This window comes from Solanum lycopersicum, chromosome 6 (assembly GCF_036512215.1).
Source record: "Solanum lycopersicum chromosome 6, SLM_r2.1".
Classification (NCBI taxonomy): domain Eukaryota; kingdom Viridiplantae; phylum Streptophyta; class Magnoliopsida; order Solanales; family Solanaceae; genus Solanum; species Solanum lycopersicum.
The window spans coordinates 38,576,781-38,595,014 of NC_090805.1; the positions used below are offsets into that span (position 1 = coordinate 38,576,781).

Consider the following 18,234-nt stretch of genomic DNA (forward strand, 5'->3'; position numbering starts at 1 on the left):
TAATAAAAATGATTTTAATCGTTAATATTTGCTATCACCTAGCCTTCATTAATTAATTGATCAAAATAATAAAATGATCATTTTGTTTCATATTTCTTATCATCTAGAAAGCATGCTACTTAAATAAACTAATAAATGAAGTGATCTTATTTGCTACTTGTAACCCTCACATAGATTGCATAAGATACGGACGACACCCACATTTGTGGATCTCGAGGGATGCCTAACACCTTCCCCTCGAGGTAATTTGAACGCTTACCCCGATCTCTGGCCCATTGATCTTAGCTAGACTTAATTAGATTAGATAGATGCCCTGACGCACCTTAATTCGTTAGGTGGCGACTCCAAACTCAAAATCCCAAAAGAGTTGTTAGGTCATGCACAAAACTCGTTTTTATGAAAAATGAGGCGTGACAAAATGACGACTCTGCTGGGGACATTAGCTTCTTACCATTACGTGTTTCGTGCTTATTTATGTGGGGTTTACTTTATTTTGGTTATTTCATTATTTGTTAGGTGTTTATCATGTTTAGTTGTCATTTTGTTGCCTTATTTACTGTCTTTTTTCCATGTCTCACCCCTTCCCTCTCCTTAATTGTTTATTACCATGTTTCACCTATTTTCTTTTCCCCTATCTGTTTACTTACATGTTTAATATCATACCTTATTTCCTTATTTGCGTGATTTTTTAATATCCTTATATGTTTATTTTCCTCTATTTATTTATGCTTATTTATTTATTGTTTATAAACTGCCTATATGTTACCGCTTTCCAATTTAAATGTTAAGTGTTTATTGCTTTGATAATTGACATTCGGCTCATACTTCCCCAATTGAGACCCTCTTCTTTTTTTTAATCTTTGTTCTTGTGATGTTGTGCCTTTGCACCTCTCGCAACTACTCAAATTCTATTCAAATACCCATTATAGAGAGTCGGCATATGCGTGGACGTAACAGATAGTTTTACTATCGCGAAACCACGAGCCTCTCGCATAGAATCCATTTCAAGTCCGTGTCAAGCCAACTCTTAGAAGTCCTGGTTAGGTCATACATGCTGCATAAGCCCTAGGTGGTTTTACCATTGATGTCAATCTACAAAATAAGTAGCCACTCTCTCGTCTAAAGGGCCCCAACACCCTTTAGACAAATTGCATACTTGTGTGTCAACGTGATCATAATAATTAAATCAAGCCAACTTTGCGAAATGGAGTTTAGAAGTTCTTTATTATTTTGTTTGCAGAGTCATGGATGAGTATGAAACCCCAAACCCTCAAATAGTCACAGAAGTGAATTAGAGACTTAAGAGCTGGTGGATGGATATAAAAAGAGATCGAGAAAGGGAGATTCATCAATTGTTGGGGGGTCTTACATATCTTATCTTTGTCATACCAAACCCTCACCTGATTAGGGCGCTACTAGAGTTTTGGGACCTGTGAGGATGGTGTTCAAGTTTACAAATTGCAACTTGACACCAACAATTGAAGAAATTAGCGATTTCATCGACCTTCCACACCATGAGCTTCAAATGATGGTACCTTATAAGCCGTCATCAAGTGAATTTCTAAAAAGTATAGGGATGAAGTCTAATCCAACCTGAACTTCTCTAGACCTTGGGTGGACTCATTTAGACTTCTTATACTCACGATTCGGCCGAGATGATGGCTACTACATTTATGGCTATGAATTTGAGTTCTCCTTTCAAGAATGGAAAAAGTATCGCCTGCATGCCTTTGCCATCGCCTTATTGGAATCCTTGGTTTTTCCTAAATAAAGGGGAAGAATCGATACATGTCTAAGGTACGTGGTTCGAGACCTAGCTCAAAGAGGGGGCTAGCCTAGGAAAACCATAGTTCTCATGATCCTGGCGGAGATGATGAGGAGTCTGTCAACATGTGTTGATGGTAGAATGTTTTTCGAGGGATGCAACCTTCTACTTCAACTGTGGGCTATCGATCACTGGTGTGGTAGATACCTATCTTGGTCAAGACAACAAGATTGATAACCATCCAAAAAGGTTGGCATGTTTCGCCGCGCCTGTAGGATTTGTGGACTGGTAGATATTTTTGAGTGAGCTTGAGAGCCACCAAATTCAGTGGAAGCTTCATTGGTTGTCCACACCTAATGTCATAGTAAGAGGGTATGACCGATACTTCATCGAGCTTATTGGCTTAAAAGGTGTCCAACCATAAGCACCTCTTTGAGTACTTCGCTAATTTGGGCAAACTCAAATCATACCACTTTGATCAGATATGGAGCCATTTAAGTATGAGTTTGGACTAGATAAACCACAAGTCCACAACATACATCGATGATGGGAGCGTGTGTTGACCATTCCTATCGGTGCACGACATGCTTTATGCACACATGAGTATCGCACATGGATCTTGATAGAATATGAAGCCCAAATATCAAGTGGAGAAGGATACAATGGGCTTGCCGGAAAACATATGGGCACGGAGTGTGTTGAACATGAGACAAGAAGTCTCTACCATTAGAAGAGGTCAACTGGCATCAAGCTCTTGGAGTCGGTACCTCCAAGATTTCAGAATTTTGGATGATTTCCCCCAAGTTATCCATTTTCCCTTAGTTTATTTCAGTTTTGTTATGATGTATTGTTTGAATTTTATAATAAGTGAAAGTTATTTTTTTTCATCTAATCTAAACTCCAAAATGGCAAATAAAGCTTCAATTAATTATTATGCATCACTTATGTGTCGCTTAGGCCTGCCTCTGGCTCAACGAGGCTCCTTTGCATTTAGGGCTTTTATCATAAAATAATGTGTTTGATATCCCAATTTATACAATGTTCTAACTTGGGCTTTGTTTTTCTTTTCTTTTATTATTTTTCTTTACCATTTCCCAATGGTTGATCTATAGACCTGGTTTACCACATGCGATCAAAGGGTTCACATCCTCCTCTTCCGACTGAGAATTGCAAAGGTAAAGTGAAAGCGACTAATGCTAAGGAGGAAGTTTTGCACATAACCTTAGCATTAGTCGCTTTCACTTTTCCTTTGCAATTCTCAGTCGGAAGAGGGGGAAGTGAACCCTTTGATCGCATGTGGTAAACCATGGTCTACAGATCACCCATTGGGAATGGGTAAAGAAAAATAAGAAAATAAAAGTAAAACAAAGCCCAAGTTAGAACATTGCATAAATTGGGATATCAAACACATTATTTTATGATAAACGCCCTAAATGCAAAGGAGCCTCGTTTAGCCAGAGGTAGGCCTAAGTGACACATAAGTGATGCATAATAATTAATTGAACCTTTATTTGCCAATTTGGAATTTAGATTAGCTGAAAAAAATAACTTTCATTTATTATAAAATTCAAACAATACATCATAACAAAACTGAAATAAACTAAGGGAAAAGGGATAACTTGGGGGAAATCATCCAAAATTCTAAAATCTTGGAGGTACCAACTCCAAGAGCTTGGCGCCAATTGACCTCTTCTTACGGTAGAGACTTCTTGTCTCATGTTCAACACACTCCGTGCCCATATGTTTTTCGGCAAGCCCATGGTATCCTTCTCCACTTGATATAGGGACTTCATATTCTATCAAGATCCATGTGCGGTACTCATGTGTGCATAAAGTCTGTCGTGTACCGATAGAAATGGTCAACACACGCTCTCATCATCGAAGTATGTTGTGGACTTGTGGTTTATCTAGTCCAAACTCATACTTAAATGGCTCCATATCTGATCAAAGTGGTATGATTTGAGTTTGCCCAAATTAGCGAAGTACTCAAAGAGGTGCTTATGGTTGGACACCTTTTAAGCCAATAAGCTCGATGAAGTATCGGTCATACCCTCTTACTATGACATTAGGTGTGGACAACCAATGAAGCTTCCACTGAATTTGGTGGCTCTCAAGCTCACTCAAAAATATCTACCAGTCCACAAATCCTACAGGCGCGGCGAAACATGCCAACCTTTTTGGATGGTTATCAATCTTGTTGTCTTGACCAAGATAGGTATCTACCACACCAGTGATCGATAGCCCACAGTTGAAGTAGAAGGTTGCATCCCTCGAAAAACATTCTACCATCAACACATGTTGACAGACTCCTCATCATCTCCGCCAGGATCATGAGAACTATGGTTTTCCTAGGCTAGCCCCCTCTTTGAGCTAGGTCTCGAACCACGTACCTTAGACATGTATCGATTCTTCCCCTTTATTTAGGAAAAACCAAGGATTCCAATAAGGCGATGGCAAAGGCATGCAGGCGATACTTTTTCCATTCTTGAAAGGAGAACTCAAATTCATAGCCATAAATGTAGTAGCCATCATCTCGGCCGAATCGTGAGTATAAGAAGTCTAAATGAGTCCACCCAAGGTCTAGAGAAGTTCAGGTTGGATTAGACTTCATCCCTATACTTTTTAGAAATTCACTTGATGACGGCTTATAAGGTACCATCATTTGAAGCTCATGGTGTGGAAGGTCGATGAAATCGCTAATTTCTTCAATTGTTGGTGTCAAGTTGCAATTTGTAAACTTGAACACCATCCTCACAGGTCCCAAAACTCTAGTAGCGCCCTAATCAGGTGAGGGTTTGGTATGACAAAGATAAGATATGTAAGACCCCCCAACAATTGATGAATCTCCCTTTCTCGATCTCTTTTTATATCCATCCACCAGCTCTTAAGTCTCTAATTCACTTCTGTGACTATTTGAGGGTTTGGGGTTTCATACTCATCCATGACTCTGCAAACAAAATAATAAAGAACTTCTAAACTTCATTTCGCAAAGTTGGCTTGATTTAATTATTATAATCACGTTGACACATAATTATACAATTTGTCTAAAGGGTGTTGGGGCCCTTTAGACGAGAGGGTGGCTACTTATTTTGTAGATTGACACCAATGGTCAAACCATCTAGGGCTTATGCAGCATGTATGACCTAACCAGGACTTCTAAGAGTTGGCTTGACACGGACTTGAAGGGATTCTATGCGAGAGGCTCGTGGTTTCGCGATAGTAAAATATATGTTACATCCACGCATATGCCGACTCTCTATAATGGGTATTGGAGTAGTTGTGAGAGGTGCAAAGGCACAACATCACGAGAACAAAGATTTAAAAAAAAGGAAGGGAGTCCCAATTGGGCAATTATGAGTGCAATGTCAGTTATCAATCAAATAAACACTTAGCATTTAAATTGAAAAGCGGTAACATATAGGCAGCTTATAAAGCAATAAATAAAGAAAAGTCAACATGTAAGTAAACAAATAAGGGAAAAGAGACGAGGTAAAACATGGTAATAAACAATTAAGGAAGAGGGAAGGGGTGAGACCTGGAAAAAAGACAGTAAATAAGGGAACAAAATGACAACTAAACATGATAAACACCTAACAAATAATGAAATAACCAAAATAAAGTAAACCCCACATAAATAAGCACGAAACACGTAATGGTTAGAACCTAATGTCCCCAGCAGAGTCGTCCTTCTGTCGTGTTTCATTTTTCGTAAAAACAGGTTTTGTGCAGGACCTAACAACTCTTTTGAGTTTGGAGTCGCCACCTAACGAATTAAGGTGCGTCAGGGCACCTATCTAATCTAATTAAGTCTAGCTAAGGTCAACGGGCCAGAGATCGGGGTAAGCGTTTAAATTACCTCGAGGGGAAGGTGTTAGGCATCCCTCTAGGTCCACAAATGTGGATCCCGGCCGTATCTCAGGCAATCTATGTGAGGGTTACAAGTAGCAAATAAGATCACTTCATTAATTAGTTTATTTAAGTAGCATGCTTGCTAGGTGATAAGAAGTATGAAATAAAATGATCATTTTATTATTTTGATCAATTAATTAATGAAGGCTAGGTGATAGCAAATATTAACGATTAAAATCATTTTATTAAATCTAACATGTGAGACTAGGTGATATATCAACAAGTTGAATCAAATAGCTCATTATTATCTTAATTAATATATAAACATGCGAGACTAAGTGATAACAATAAAATAGATATACTAAACAATTAAAAAGAGATAAGCAAGAGGATAGAAAAGAGACAAATAAATAAGCAAATAATTTTACTATTTTTATTTTAATCTACCCAAATAAATATAATTTAAAACAAACAAGTAAAAAAATAAAAGGGAAGGGAAACTGTAAGAGAAAAGTCGAGTGTCGATCCAAAAAGTCGAGGGTAACAATAATATTATACTACCCTCTGCAATATTATTGCTATATATAGATATAGATATAAATATATTGTTTTCCTTTATTTTATACTCAAAAGGTGTAGCTTGTTGGTCATTCCTCCATAATGAAAGTAAATCGTAAAAGTGCATATATATGTTACATGTCAACATTGGTAGTACAAATAAGTAAGATACATTCATAAATATTATATATTGTTATAGAATTACATCCGATATATTACATATGAAATTAATGGATACGAACATATACAATGTCTCCAAAGGGATGAAATATAGATTGTGACTAATGAGTAATTTTTTAGTGGGCAATAAATAACACATTATAGATCATTGAAGTTTAAGATTATGACTAGAGTCCCATTAACACTACCATTTTTATCCCATTTTACACCAATCAGATGTTTTGTTTTATAAATTGGCTCATTTCCAACTTTCCCACATGTTATACACAAAATATTTGCTTTTTATATTATTTTTTTTTATATTCAAATTGATATTTGATATTTATCTAATTCGATTAAATTTAAATTCAAACATTACAAAATAAAAAAAATTTCATCTATAAAAGTACGAATTCAAAATTTTTAACTAAATCATTCCATCACAATCATCATCATCGTGAATCACTTTTTTCATAAGAAATCTGGCATTAGATTGGATCGTCCCCTCCTGTACCCATTTTCACCGTACCTTGCGGCCCCTTGTATTCGTTGGTACAATTGTAAAATGATGGTAAAGATATATATGTTCATAATATTTAACATCAAATAGATATGTAAAAAATGTCTTATGTATATACTTTTCAACATTTAATTATGATTAAGTAATATGTATTATAAAAAAAAAGCTCAAAATATTATAATAATAAAAAGAAGACAAGAAGTATAAGATAGAGGAGAGATTTTTTCTTATTCAAGTGTGTCTTTCAAATGGTGAGTGATTCTCTATTACTAGTGCTGAGATATCACTCCAAAAGTCATCTAATTAATAGATACATAGTTATATTGAAAGTTCTTATTACATCGAAAGCATCTATACATGAATTCAATTAATAGTGAATAAATCTAATGGATAATTCACATATACTATACAATGGATTTATAACAATATGTATTTTTATTTTGGTTTCTTGATTTTTAAGATTAATTATTTAGTTAAGTGTAAACATTTGAATAAGTATTTATCTTCAAATATTCATGAGCAAGTTTGGTTATTTAAGTTTGCATATTAACATTTGGTTAATTAGAATTTTAATGAGACTTCCTAATATTTCTAGTTAATTATTTTTTTTTATCCATAGCTCTCATTAAGTTAGCAAATCAAAATTTGTCAAATATTTGAGATTTGATGGGGTGACCTGGGTTGGAAGGGGATAGGAGTGGCATAAAGAATGAAATTTTCATATTTAAAATACTTTTTTAAAATATTTTTTTATAAAAAATAATTCTTTTTTTTTAGGGGGGAGGGGAGGATATGAACTTTATTTTGTCGGGCGAAAAGAGTAGGGGTGGTAGAGATTGAATGACGTAAAAATAATATCAAATTTGAATTATTTTTAAAAAAGTATTTTGTTAAAAAAAATTGTTTGGGGATTGGGGTTGGTTTAGGGTAGGGGAGTTGGGGATTGGTTTGGGGTAGGGAGCTGGTGGTTGAAAATTTACAAAAATTATTTTTTTTTGGATGGGGAGGGTTGTGTATAGTGGGTGCATGGTAGGGTAAGAAAAAAATGGAAAAATAACTTGTGTGTCTACTTTTTAAAAAATAATTATCATATTTGTCAGTATTATTTTTTTTAACGATAAATGTCAATTTAATTGAATATTCAACTTCATATTTTTTTCTCTCACCCCAAAATTTTCCCACGCCCGCGATTGCAAATTTTTTTTCTCTCTCGCGACTGCAATTTTTTCTCTCTCGTGATTGCAATTTTTTTCGGTGACTTCAATTTTCTCTCGCCATTGCAATTTAAAGGTTAGTGTTGAGTAAGATCTGTTATTTTAGGTTACTTGCATTGCAATCTGCGATTTTTGTTGGTTTCCTTTGCACTTAACTGATCCTTTAATGTGAGCTTGCAATTGTGGTCTTGACAGTGCCCAGATCGTTACGCCTTTCTTCTTTTTGTGTGGATTTATGTTGAGATTTCGTTTGATTTATGTTTACGTTACTTGTGTGCCTTTTTGTTTGATGATTTATGTTGAGATTTCGTTTGATTCAAGTTCCTGTGAGTGTCTGGTATTCAGCTCTCTTCTCTAATAAGTATGATCTCTTGTTAGCATCTGTGTAATACAACTTTAATTCAGGTTTAATTCACTTTTTAGCATTTATGTAATACAACTTCAATTCAGTTTTAGTTCACTTGTTAGCATCCGTGTAATACAACTTTAATTCCGGTTTAATTCAATTGTTAACATCTGTGTAATACAACTTTAATTCAAGTTTGATTCACTTGTTAGCATCCGTGTAATACAACTTTAATTCCGATTTAATTCACTTGTTAACATCTGTGTAATACAATTTTAATTCAAGTTTAATTCACTTGTTAGCATTAGTGTAATACAGCTTTAATTCATGTTTAATTCACTTGTTAGTATTTGTGTAATACAACTTCAATTCAATTTTAGTTCACTTGTTAGCATCCGTGTAATACAACTTTAATTCAGGTTTAATTCACTTGTTAGCATCCGTGTAATACAACTTTAATTCAGGTTTAATTCACTTGTTAGCATCTGTGTAATACAACTTCAATTCAGTTTTAATTCACTTGTTAGCATTTGTGTAATACGACTTCAATTCAGGTTTAATTCACTTGTTAGCATCTGTGTAATACAACTTCAATTTAGTTTTAGTTCACTTGTTAGCATCTGTGTAATACAATTTTAATTCAAGTTTAATTCACTTGTTAGCATTAGTGTAATACAGATTTAATTCATGTTTAATTCACTTGTTAGCATTTATGTAATACAACTTCAATTCAGTTTTAGTTCACTTGTTAGCATCCGTGTAATACAACTTTAATTCCGGTTTAATTCACTTGTTAACATTTGTGTAATACAACTTTAATTCAAGTTTAATTCACTTGTTAGCATCTGTGTAATACAACTTTAATTAATGTGTAATTCACTTGTTAGCATCTGTGTAATTCAACTTCAATTCAGGTTTAGTTCACTTGTTAGCATCTGTGTATTACAACTTTAATTCAGGTTTAATCACTTGTTAGCATATGTGTAATTCAACTTCAATTCAGTTTTAGTTCACTTGTTAGCATCTGTGTAATACAACTTCTTTTCATGTTTGATTCACTTGTTAGCATTTGTGTGATAAATTTTTAATTTAGATTTTGTTAAGATTTAATTCAGTTGTTAGCAAAGTGATGCTCTTTTAGCAGATTAATCTATGTCTCTCTCTAGTCTTTTAATATTAGTAATACACTCTTTAATGATGTGCAGAAAAAATATGACTAATATAGCGGTGATGCTTTACTTCAATGGACGATGTGATCCTAGCAACAAATATATTAACTACTTGGCAGATGGTGTGTTGATACACATAGAGTCAATGTTTGCCACCCTCGTTTCTGTAATTACTACTCAATTGTCAATAGACACATCAACAAATAAAGTTGAAATCAGATATAAAATTGATGAAAGGTCTCCTCCAATTCAAATTCATAATGATATGGGGGTAAAGGTATATCTTGAAACTAAAAAGGAACATCGAGATATGACAAAATACCTTTTATGTGTCACAACAACTGAACCAGTCAACTTGGAGACTAATGCTGCACTCATTCCACTTTTGTGTTCAGACACTTCAGGAGATATGAGGGTTATACACAATTCATACTTCTCTAATACATTTAATGGTATTGATGAAGCAATAGGGTTAATTGGATTCAGATCATGTGAGAAAGTTGATGAGCTAGAAGAATTAGCACCAGGCATCATTATTAATCTCAATCACTCTTTATTTGAAAAAGATCAGGTGTATAAGAATAAATATGTCCTCACTAGTGCACTAAAAAGACATTTCATTCTTAATCATTTTCAATTTAAGATAATAAGATCAAGCGCAATAAGGTAAGACCTAAATTCAAGTCACTTTAAATTATTAATTGTGTATTAATATTTTTTCTACAGCTATTCGATACAGTGCCTAGGAGAAAGTTGCCTATTGGAGTTTACGAGCTTCAAGCTTGAACAAATATGAAATGTTCAAGATTAGAGAATTCGAAAGCGAACACACTTGTTTTTTGCTATATAATTCATTATCGGAAAAGCTAGCAATTAAGAGTGTTGTTGGGAGTATTATTGTGGGTAAATATGCTGAACCAGATGTTATTTACACACCAAAAGACACACAACGTGACATGTTAGCTGAATATGGTGTGCTACTCACATATATGCAAGCTTGGAGAGCTAAAGAGGCAGCTCTTGAATTAATCCGGGGTGATCCAATTCAATCATATGCAAAGTTGCCAAGCTACTTTCACATACTAGAGGCAACTTACCCTGGTTCTCATATAAGATTTCACAAATCAGAGGATGACCATTTTTTATATGCGTTTGTAGCTTTGTTCACCTCAATAAAAGGAAAAAGGATGGGAATATTGTAGACCAATTGTAGTTATTTTGTAATTTTCTTAAAAGGAGCATACAAAGGGACACTGCTAACCACTAATACCGTAGATGCAGCAGGTCAGACTTCGAATATGATACTGTTTTCTATATTGAATTTTCGAACTATGTATTAAAATTGAATTATGATTGCAGTAAAAATGTATTAAAATTGTATTAAAAAAAGTGTACATGGTGCAGGGAGTATATTGCCACTTGCATATGCTATTGTCGATTCAGAGAATGATTCATCTTGGAGGTAGTTTTTTTAGCAATTCAGAGATGCTTTCGGTCAAAGACCATAGATGTGTATCGTTTTCGATAGGCATGCAGTTATTAAGGCAGTTTCAACAGTTTATGATGAAGTACCTCATTTTGCATGTATGTGGCACTTAATGCAAAACATAATGAAAAATTTTAGAAGAAGTCAACAAAGGGTCACTGAGTTGTTCTACTCTATGGCAAAAACATACACCATGACAGAATTTAATCAATGTATGACAATGGTTGAGAAGATAGATAAGAGGATCAAAGATTACTTGTTGAACATTGGATACAACAAATGGTCGCGTGTGCATGCTGAAGTAAACAGAACTTGGATGATGACATCAAATATAGCAGAATCAGTCAATTCACGAACAAGACATGCCAAAGTTCTTACAGTCTTGCAACTCTTGGAATTCAAGAGACAACTTGTACAGAAATGGAATAACAATAACAGATCAAAGGCGACAATTTCAGGTTTTCACCTTGGAAAAAAGTATGAAAATATATTCCGGCGCAATAAAACTGCATCAGAGAAATTAAAGGTATGCCTAATCTGTTTGCTAGTATTTTTTCTTCGGATTCATATCTAACATCTCTCTTGAATATATATATTTTTTTCATAGATTGTAGAGACAAATAAATATGTATATACCGTACTTGATGGTATTACACAATTCACAGTATGTCTTCACCAACGTACATGCACATGTGGGAGATTTCAATTGGATGAGTTACCATGTCCACATGCTTTGGCCGTTTTAACAATAAAACACACTGGTTATGAGAAATATTGTTCGGCTAACTATACAAGAAAATATTTATTGTTGACATATCAATTTCAAATGGATCTCCTGCCAAATGAAAGTACATGGAACACACCAACACATGTTTATGAAGATGTTGTACTTCCATCTCTTGGAAATAGACCTCCGGGAAGGCCAAAAAATAAAAGACATACTCAACTGAGAGAAGATGGATTCAAGAAGGCGAAAATTACATGCAGCAATTGTGGACAACATGATCACAACAGGAAGACTTGCAAAAATGTCAGGCCTTATGATCAAGAATAAAAAATACAATTTGTTTTAGTAGTTTGTTTTAGAAGCTCATTGACTCTACGAATTTGGATCATGTTCGGTTATATGGTTTATATTTTTAGTTTCGCAATCTCGTGCTATTCAGTTTAATAGAATGCTTTCTTAGTTGTGCAATCTCATGTTATTCAGTTTACTGGAATGTTTCTATGTGTATAGTTATATTTTATATGATATATAGATGAAATGATATAGTTTACTGGAATAACCCAGTTGAGCTTGAGGCTTGGAAATGTCTTGCTGAGTATATTTGTCAGGTTGGGGAATTTGGGTGATGCTTGGTATGTTTTTGGTTTGTTAGTATTTGTGTAATATAGCTTTAATTCAAAGTTTAATTCACTTGTTAGTATTTGTGTAATACAACTTTAGCTTAGGTTTAATTCACGTTTAATTCAATTGTTACCATTTGTATAATATAGATTTAATTCAAGTTTAATTCAGGTTTAATTCACTTGTGGAAATTTTAAGATTAATGTCTTGTTCTAATTCTATAAAGAAAAATAAGATTTCAAAAAAATAAATAGTATCTATACGTAACACAGAAGTTCATATATTTGCAACCAAAAAAAAATACATGAATTTTTTTTATAGTTTTCACAACTTATTGAGGTTTCATGTTTACCTGGAAAATTACAATTTTTACTACTCAAATTACATATTCAAATAAAACTATAACTGTTTGAGTCGCGAAAGGGCCGCTTGCTTAATATTATTTATATAATAATAAGAAATCTATATGCTACCGTTCCAAATAGCAACTATTTCATGTTACCGTTCCAAATAGCAACTATTTCATGTACAAGACTAAACAGGCAGGCTTAAAGGACAATTATTAACTGTATTAGCTTATTCTGGAAAAGGTTGAGTCATTTCACACCATGAAAGATTCCAAAAAGGATATATCTGTTGATTTTGTTGTACACTGTCAAGTTTTCATTCAAAAAATCTCTACTATCAAACATATTTAAAACATAATCTCAACTTGCAAATATTTTCTTTAAAATATCAATTAATTCATGTCTTAACATGCCCTTATCAGTACAAAATATTTGAATTTGCCAGAAGTTAATTATATTTCATTACAGAAACTCCATTAGTAACCTCCTAATCAAATTTACATCAGCCTATCTAAGTGTCTATCACTACTTGATTGTTCATCATTCATCAATAAAATAATCCCTTGATTACAAACATGTCAATTGCACAATCCTTCCAGCTCCCAAAAATCCATTAGGAAATCTACCATTTCCTGCCAGTTTTACATGAGCATTCATAGTGTCATTCAAACAGAAGTATGAGGAGCATTGACTTATTTAAACTCAATCATGCATACTTATAGCAAGCGGGATAGACATGGGCAATGGCTTGTTGCTCCCAAACAAACTAACATATGTAGCATTCCAACTGCAAAGACAAAATTCCTTAGAGGAAGTACAAACAGAAAGGATGAATAAGGACACAAAGAAGGAACAACTTCAAAAAGAAGACTTACATATAAACAACACAGTTAGGTATATAATATCAAGACTTACAAAATAGACCAATACAATTTTTCATAGCCATAGTAACTACAAATTGTTTTACATTATATAGTTTTCATAGTCATACTAACTAATATAACTATATTCCTTTATCTAACTGGTCTTTCGTCTTCACTTTGAAGGTCACTCGCTTGCTTCCTTCTTGCATATTCCCATAATATAGCTCCAAATCTCTTTCGGAGAATGTCTGCCTTTACTTGTTGATTTAGAATATGTTGGCCATTACTAACAAACTCCGCAAATAAAGCAACGAAAACTCCACAATCCCTACAAAATTCAATATAAAATTATTATCAAAAAATCAATTTAATACAAAAAAAAACCACATATTTGATAATACTTACAGCGAATCCTCATGTTGTCTGGGAACATCTTTAGTTATGAAATGAAACTCAATTTTCTCGAACTCATTTATATCACTGTATTTTGGTGTTGATTTCAATTCAGGACGCATATCATAGAACTTAACCACACTTAAATAATATGGTAAAACAACCGAAAGCATCTCAACAATATTTTTTACCTCTAAATTCACCCCACCCCTAGCCGAAAATGAATCATACACCTCCAATGACCTTTGCCCAATATCAAACACCACAAAAATCCAGTGACAATTCTCTTTAATGTTTAGTGGAATAAGAACAAAATCCACTTTATCCCACGAGGTACTTGCCAACAAACGACGTCCACTGATATACCGGGCAATATCATCAGAATCTAAAACTTTAAAATTTCTTTTATCATCATGAGCATCACAAAGTTCAAAGAAAGAATTGGTAATATTTGTCTTGAAAACACAATCAGTCGTCGTAAAACGAACATTACTGTTGGTTTCATATTTTCCTTTCTTTCTTAGGTAATAGAAAATGACATCAATATGCTGCAAAAAAAAAGATTGAAATGTAAGAATAAACAGTCTCAACAAACAAACATTCAATTAACCAGGAAGGAATACGTTGAGTACACAAATCATGTTGATAAACTAGAGGAAAATCTTTTAGGCTAACTATCAGAAGGTCTTGTGCTAAAACTACATAATGCAAAAGGTATTCTTAATTATAATTTCTATGGAGTAAATTGAGTACTAAAAATATATATACCTATAAAAAGAGATAATAATGAGATCTTTTTTATGAGAAAAATGGTTCAAATTTGCTCTTGAAATTACAAAGTAATAGGCTAAAGTGCAGAAACTTCACCTCAAAGTTAAGGGAAAACTCTATTTTCGCCCCAAGTGTGGCTCATTCATCACATATTGGTGAAATAGAACAGTGATAGAACTTATGAAGATGTTCAATTTCTACCAGAAAAAACTTAGAGACAACAGTAACTTACTGAAGCTGACATATTTTATATAATATTCTAGCTCATGTATATGCATATCTGTGGATTCTTAATGATACAATTAACCTCAAAAGAAAAGAATTGAAGCTAAAATGACAAAAACTTGATTACAAGTTTCATCCTTTTCGCAATATCCTGAGCTTTTGTCCCTCTTGAAAGACAGAGACAAAGTGAAGAAGAACAGAAAGAAAAATGACTTGCAAGCTATAGAATTACAATGTCATACAACTAAAGAGCTTCAATAGATGAAAAATACAATCTATCTACACAACTAAACAGAAAGAATTTTAGTTGAGACAAAGGCAAACTCAAGATTAAGAAACAGAACGAATCAAAGAAATATTAACGTCCAACTAAAATTTATATAACAAACCTCATCACACCATTGTTGTCCAGAATGTGCCAATTTGAAAAACCAGAGTCTTTCATCTACCGTACAGATACACAATTTAAATGCTGGATTGATAACATTAAGAGAATCTGTATAAGGTTTCTTTCCCCTATCAAAACAGAACAAAAATTAAAAAATACTCAAAATCAAGACAGGAACAACTAAAAAAGAGACAAATACGAAACTAAAAAAGAGGTACAGAGCGTTCCACAAGTTAAATTAAGCTTGTATATATTATGAATTAGGAAAATTATCCCAAAAACATCAAAATAAATTACCTCTTTTTTTGTACCCGTATAAAGCCACTTAGTGAATGAATCGATTAAATCAGATTCATCATCTCCTCCGGTTGCATATAAAAAAGGATGTTTTGTCTAAAAAACCTGACGTGTAACACATAAAGTTTCTCCGGATTCAAAATGTTGTGTGAAGGGAGATGTTATTAACTTTGCTGGATTTTTCTTTCTGCCACGTTTCTTCGGTGACACTTTCTTTTTGTTTTGATCAACTTGGGCTCTTTTTTTTAGATAAGATTCTTCAATCCTATTGATCTGAGAAAGATCTTTATCAAGTAAAATAAAGTCATCAAAAGTATGCAAAGGTTTTTGACAATCCTCTGTTGCATCTGCATATAATAGATATATTGATTAATTTACAATCAACAGATGCAACACTTATTTATGTTGGTTTTTTTACTACATTACCATCAGGTTTCGCCCCAACTGTATTCACATCAGCAGCCTCTTGGACTGTAAGCAAAATAAATATTTTAATAATGTTATCAAAATAAAACGAAAGAAGTTTAGTTGAAGTTAAGAAAATGAATACCATTTATATCAGCAACAACTTCTGACTGAACTTTTTCAATAGCAATTCCTGCAACATCTTCATTTGTACATAACAAGAACATTTAAAAAAACAGAATTGAATTAAAATATATGAAATATGTAATATATTAGTATAAAATCCTTCATTACCTATTTTACTTGATACTCTTTCAAAATTTTCAACATCAACAAATCTAATTGAAGCTTTAAGCACTTGAGATTCTTCATTTTGATTTGATCCCATAACATGAGCATTGTTCCCTCTCGATTCATTTACAGATGCATTAACACGGGGAGGAAATGATGTATATGTAATTAACATATTATAAAAAAAACATATCAAAGTTAACTGAAAAATGAAATATCGAATTCGTGTCACTTCTAGATTAACTGGAAGAAACTACTAGACTATATATTAAAATTATATTATGAATATAACAGAAATGTACTAAAAATATAAACGAACCTCCATTAAAATCTAATCCACCTGAAAATGTCTCACTGGCATGCTTCTTAGATGGTTCCTTGACTTCTCGAATAACAAAGCTGCTATCACCACTCTTAGCAAACGGCAAAGAAATTTCCTCCAATAATTATTTGTTTGAGTTCACCACAAATTCTTTGACTTGATTGAATCCTAAATCAATCTTCTCTTCAAGCGCTTTGTTATTTTTATTCACCTAATAGATATTAAATCATAACAAAAATATTTAAAAAATAACAGTTTTAAAATAAAAAGCCTAAAGTTTAATTTGTGTATACTTTTTCAAGCTCTTTTCTCAATTCTATGACTTCATTGGCCAAAATGTCTAGACCGTGACTTGATCCTTTAGGCTCCAATTTCAAAATTTCAGCATGGTAATCACGAGTTTCAGGAAGCCTGAATTTGGATACTTCATCTTCACTGGCCACTATGTTCTCAAACTGAAAAACCAAATACACAAAATAACATTAGATATAGTAACTTGAGTTCAAATAAACAATGTAATAAAATGTATTAACTTTGTACAAATACCTTGTTTTTTGTAGGCATGAAGAGACATTTCTCAATATATTTTAACCCTGGACTTTCTGCAATTGTCACCCAATTCAAGATTCTTGAATAGAATCAGCAACACGAATAGCTATATCTTCATCAACCTTTGAACAACACTCAAATATCCAAATTTGAATAGCAAAAGGCAAGCCACCAATTCTATAGTACTTATGTGTTGACTTAAGCTCATGCCTCACAGTATCAGACAACTTTTTGTAGACATCTAAACCCCACGGACATGAATTGAATTTTCCACTTTCCACAAGGTAAAAATCTCTATTGCTAATTTGGTATTCGCTGTCCTCATATGAAAATAAAAAATCATTAATGAAGTATAGAACAGCCAATGAAACAGTTAAGTCATCATCTATGAATTTTTTAGCTAAAAACAGTGCACGTAGATAACTCTTTGGAACTGTGATTTTTCCCGGAAAATAACTACTCATCAAACTACATCTAGAATTGGGAACATTGATAGATGTGCCATCACCAACACAATTTAAGCCCATAACTATCCCAAATTCTCTAAGACCAAAAAATAACTTTTTGTTATTTATTTCAATAGCAAACACATCATCCGGTGTGTGTTTTAACTCTCTATTTATAAAACAATGAATAAGTTGTAGTTGTGTGCTCGATTTTGGAAGGTCAAGAAAGTACCCAAAACATGTATTCCTAAACAACTCAAGTTGATTATCAGATAAAGATAGTTTGATTTGTTCAATGACACTATGATTAGTGTAACATGACCATCTACTCTAAATATACACAACGATGTTTCCAGAATTTACGATCCTGCATATGCATTAAACATGAATTAAAAATGTGTTACTACATATTTAAGATGAATGAAGATGAATTTCACATACTATGTGTCGAAGAAAGGTAGTAATCAGTTGAATAAAAGATGAATTAAAGTTGAATTAAAGTTGAATTAAAGTTGAATTAAAG

General features: G+C 33.1%; 2 protein-coding genes across 2 annotated transcripts; one reads left to right on the top strand and one right to left on the bottom strand.

Moving 5' to 3' along the window:
• Window positions 1–10,377: 10,377 nt before the first annotated feature.
• On the top strand, window positions 10,378–12,120 carry LOC101266619 (uncharacterized). Its single transcript, XM_069299710.1, has 4 exons — window positions 10,378–10,681; window positions 10,985–11,042; window positions 11,109–11,592; window positions 11,674–12,120. The coding sequence occupies exons 1-4, from the start codon at window positions 10,378–10,380 to the stop codon at window positions 12,118–12,120; spliced, it is 1,293 nt and encodes a 430-aa protein (XP_069155811.1).
• Window positions 12,121–15,586: 3,466 nt separating this feature from the next.
• Window positions 15,587–16,921, bottom strand: LOC138348999 (uncharacterized). Its single transcript, XM_069298743.1, has 4 exons — window positions 16,398–16,921; window positions 16,249–16,305; window positions 16,125–16,169; window positions 15,587–16,045 (listed from the first exon to the last, which is right to left on the bottom strand). The coding sequence occupies exons 1-4, from the start codon at window positions 16,567–16,569 to the stop codon at window positions 15,795–15,797; spliced, it is 525 nt and encodes a 174-aa protein (XP_069154844.1). The 5' UTR covers window positions 16,570–16,921; the 3' UTR covers window positions 15,587–15,794.
• Between the last annotated feature and the right edge of the window lie 1,313 nt (window positions 16,922–18,234).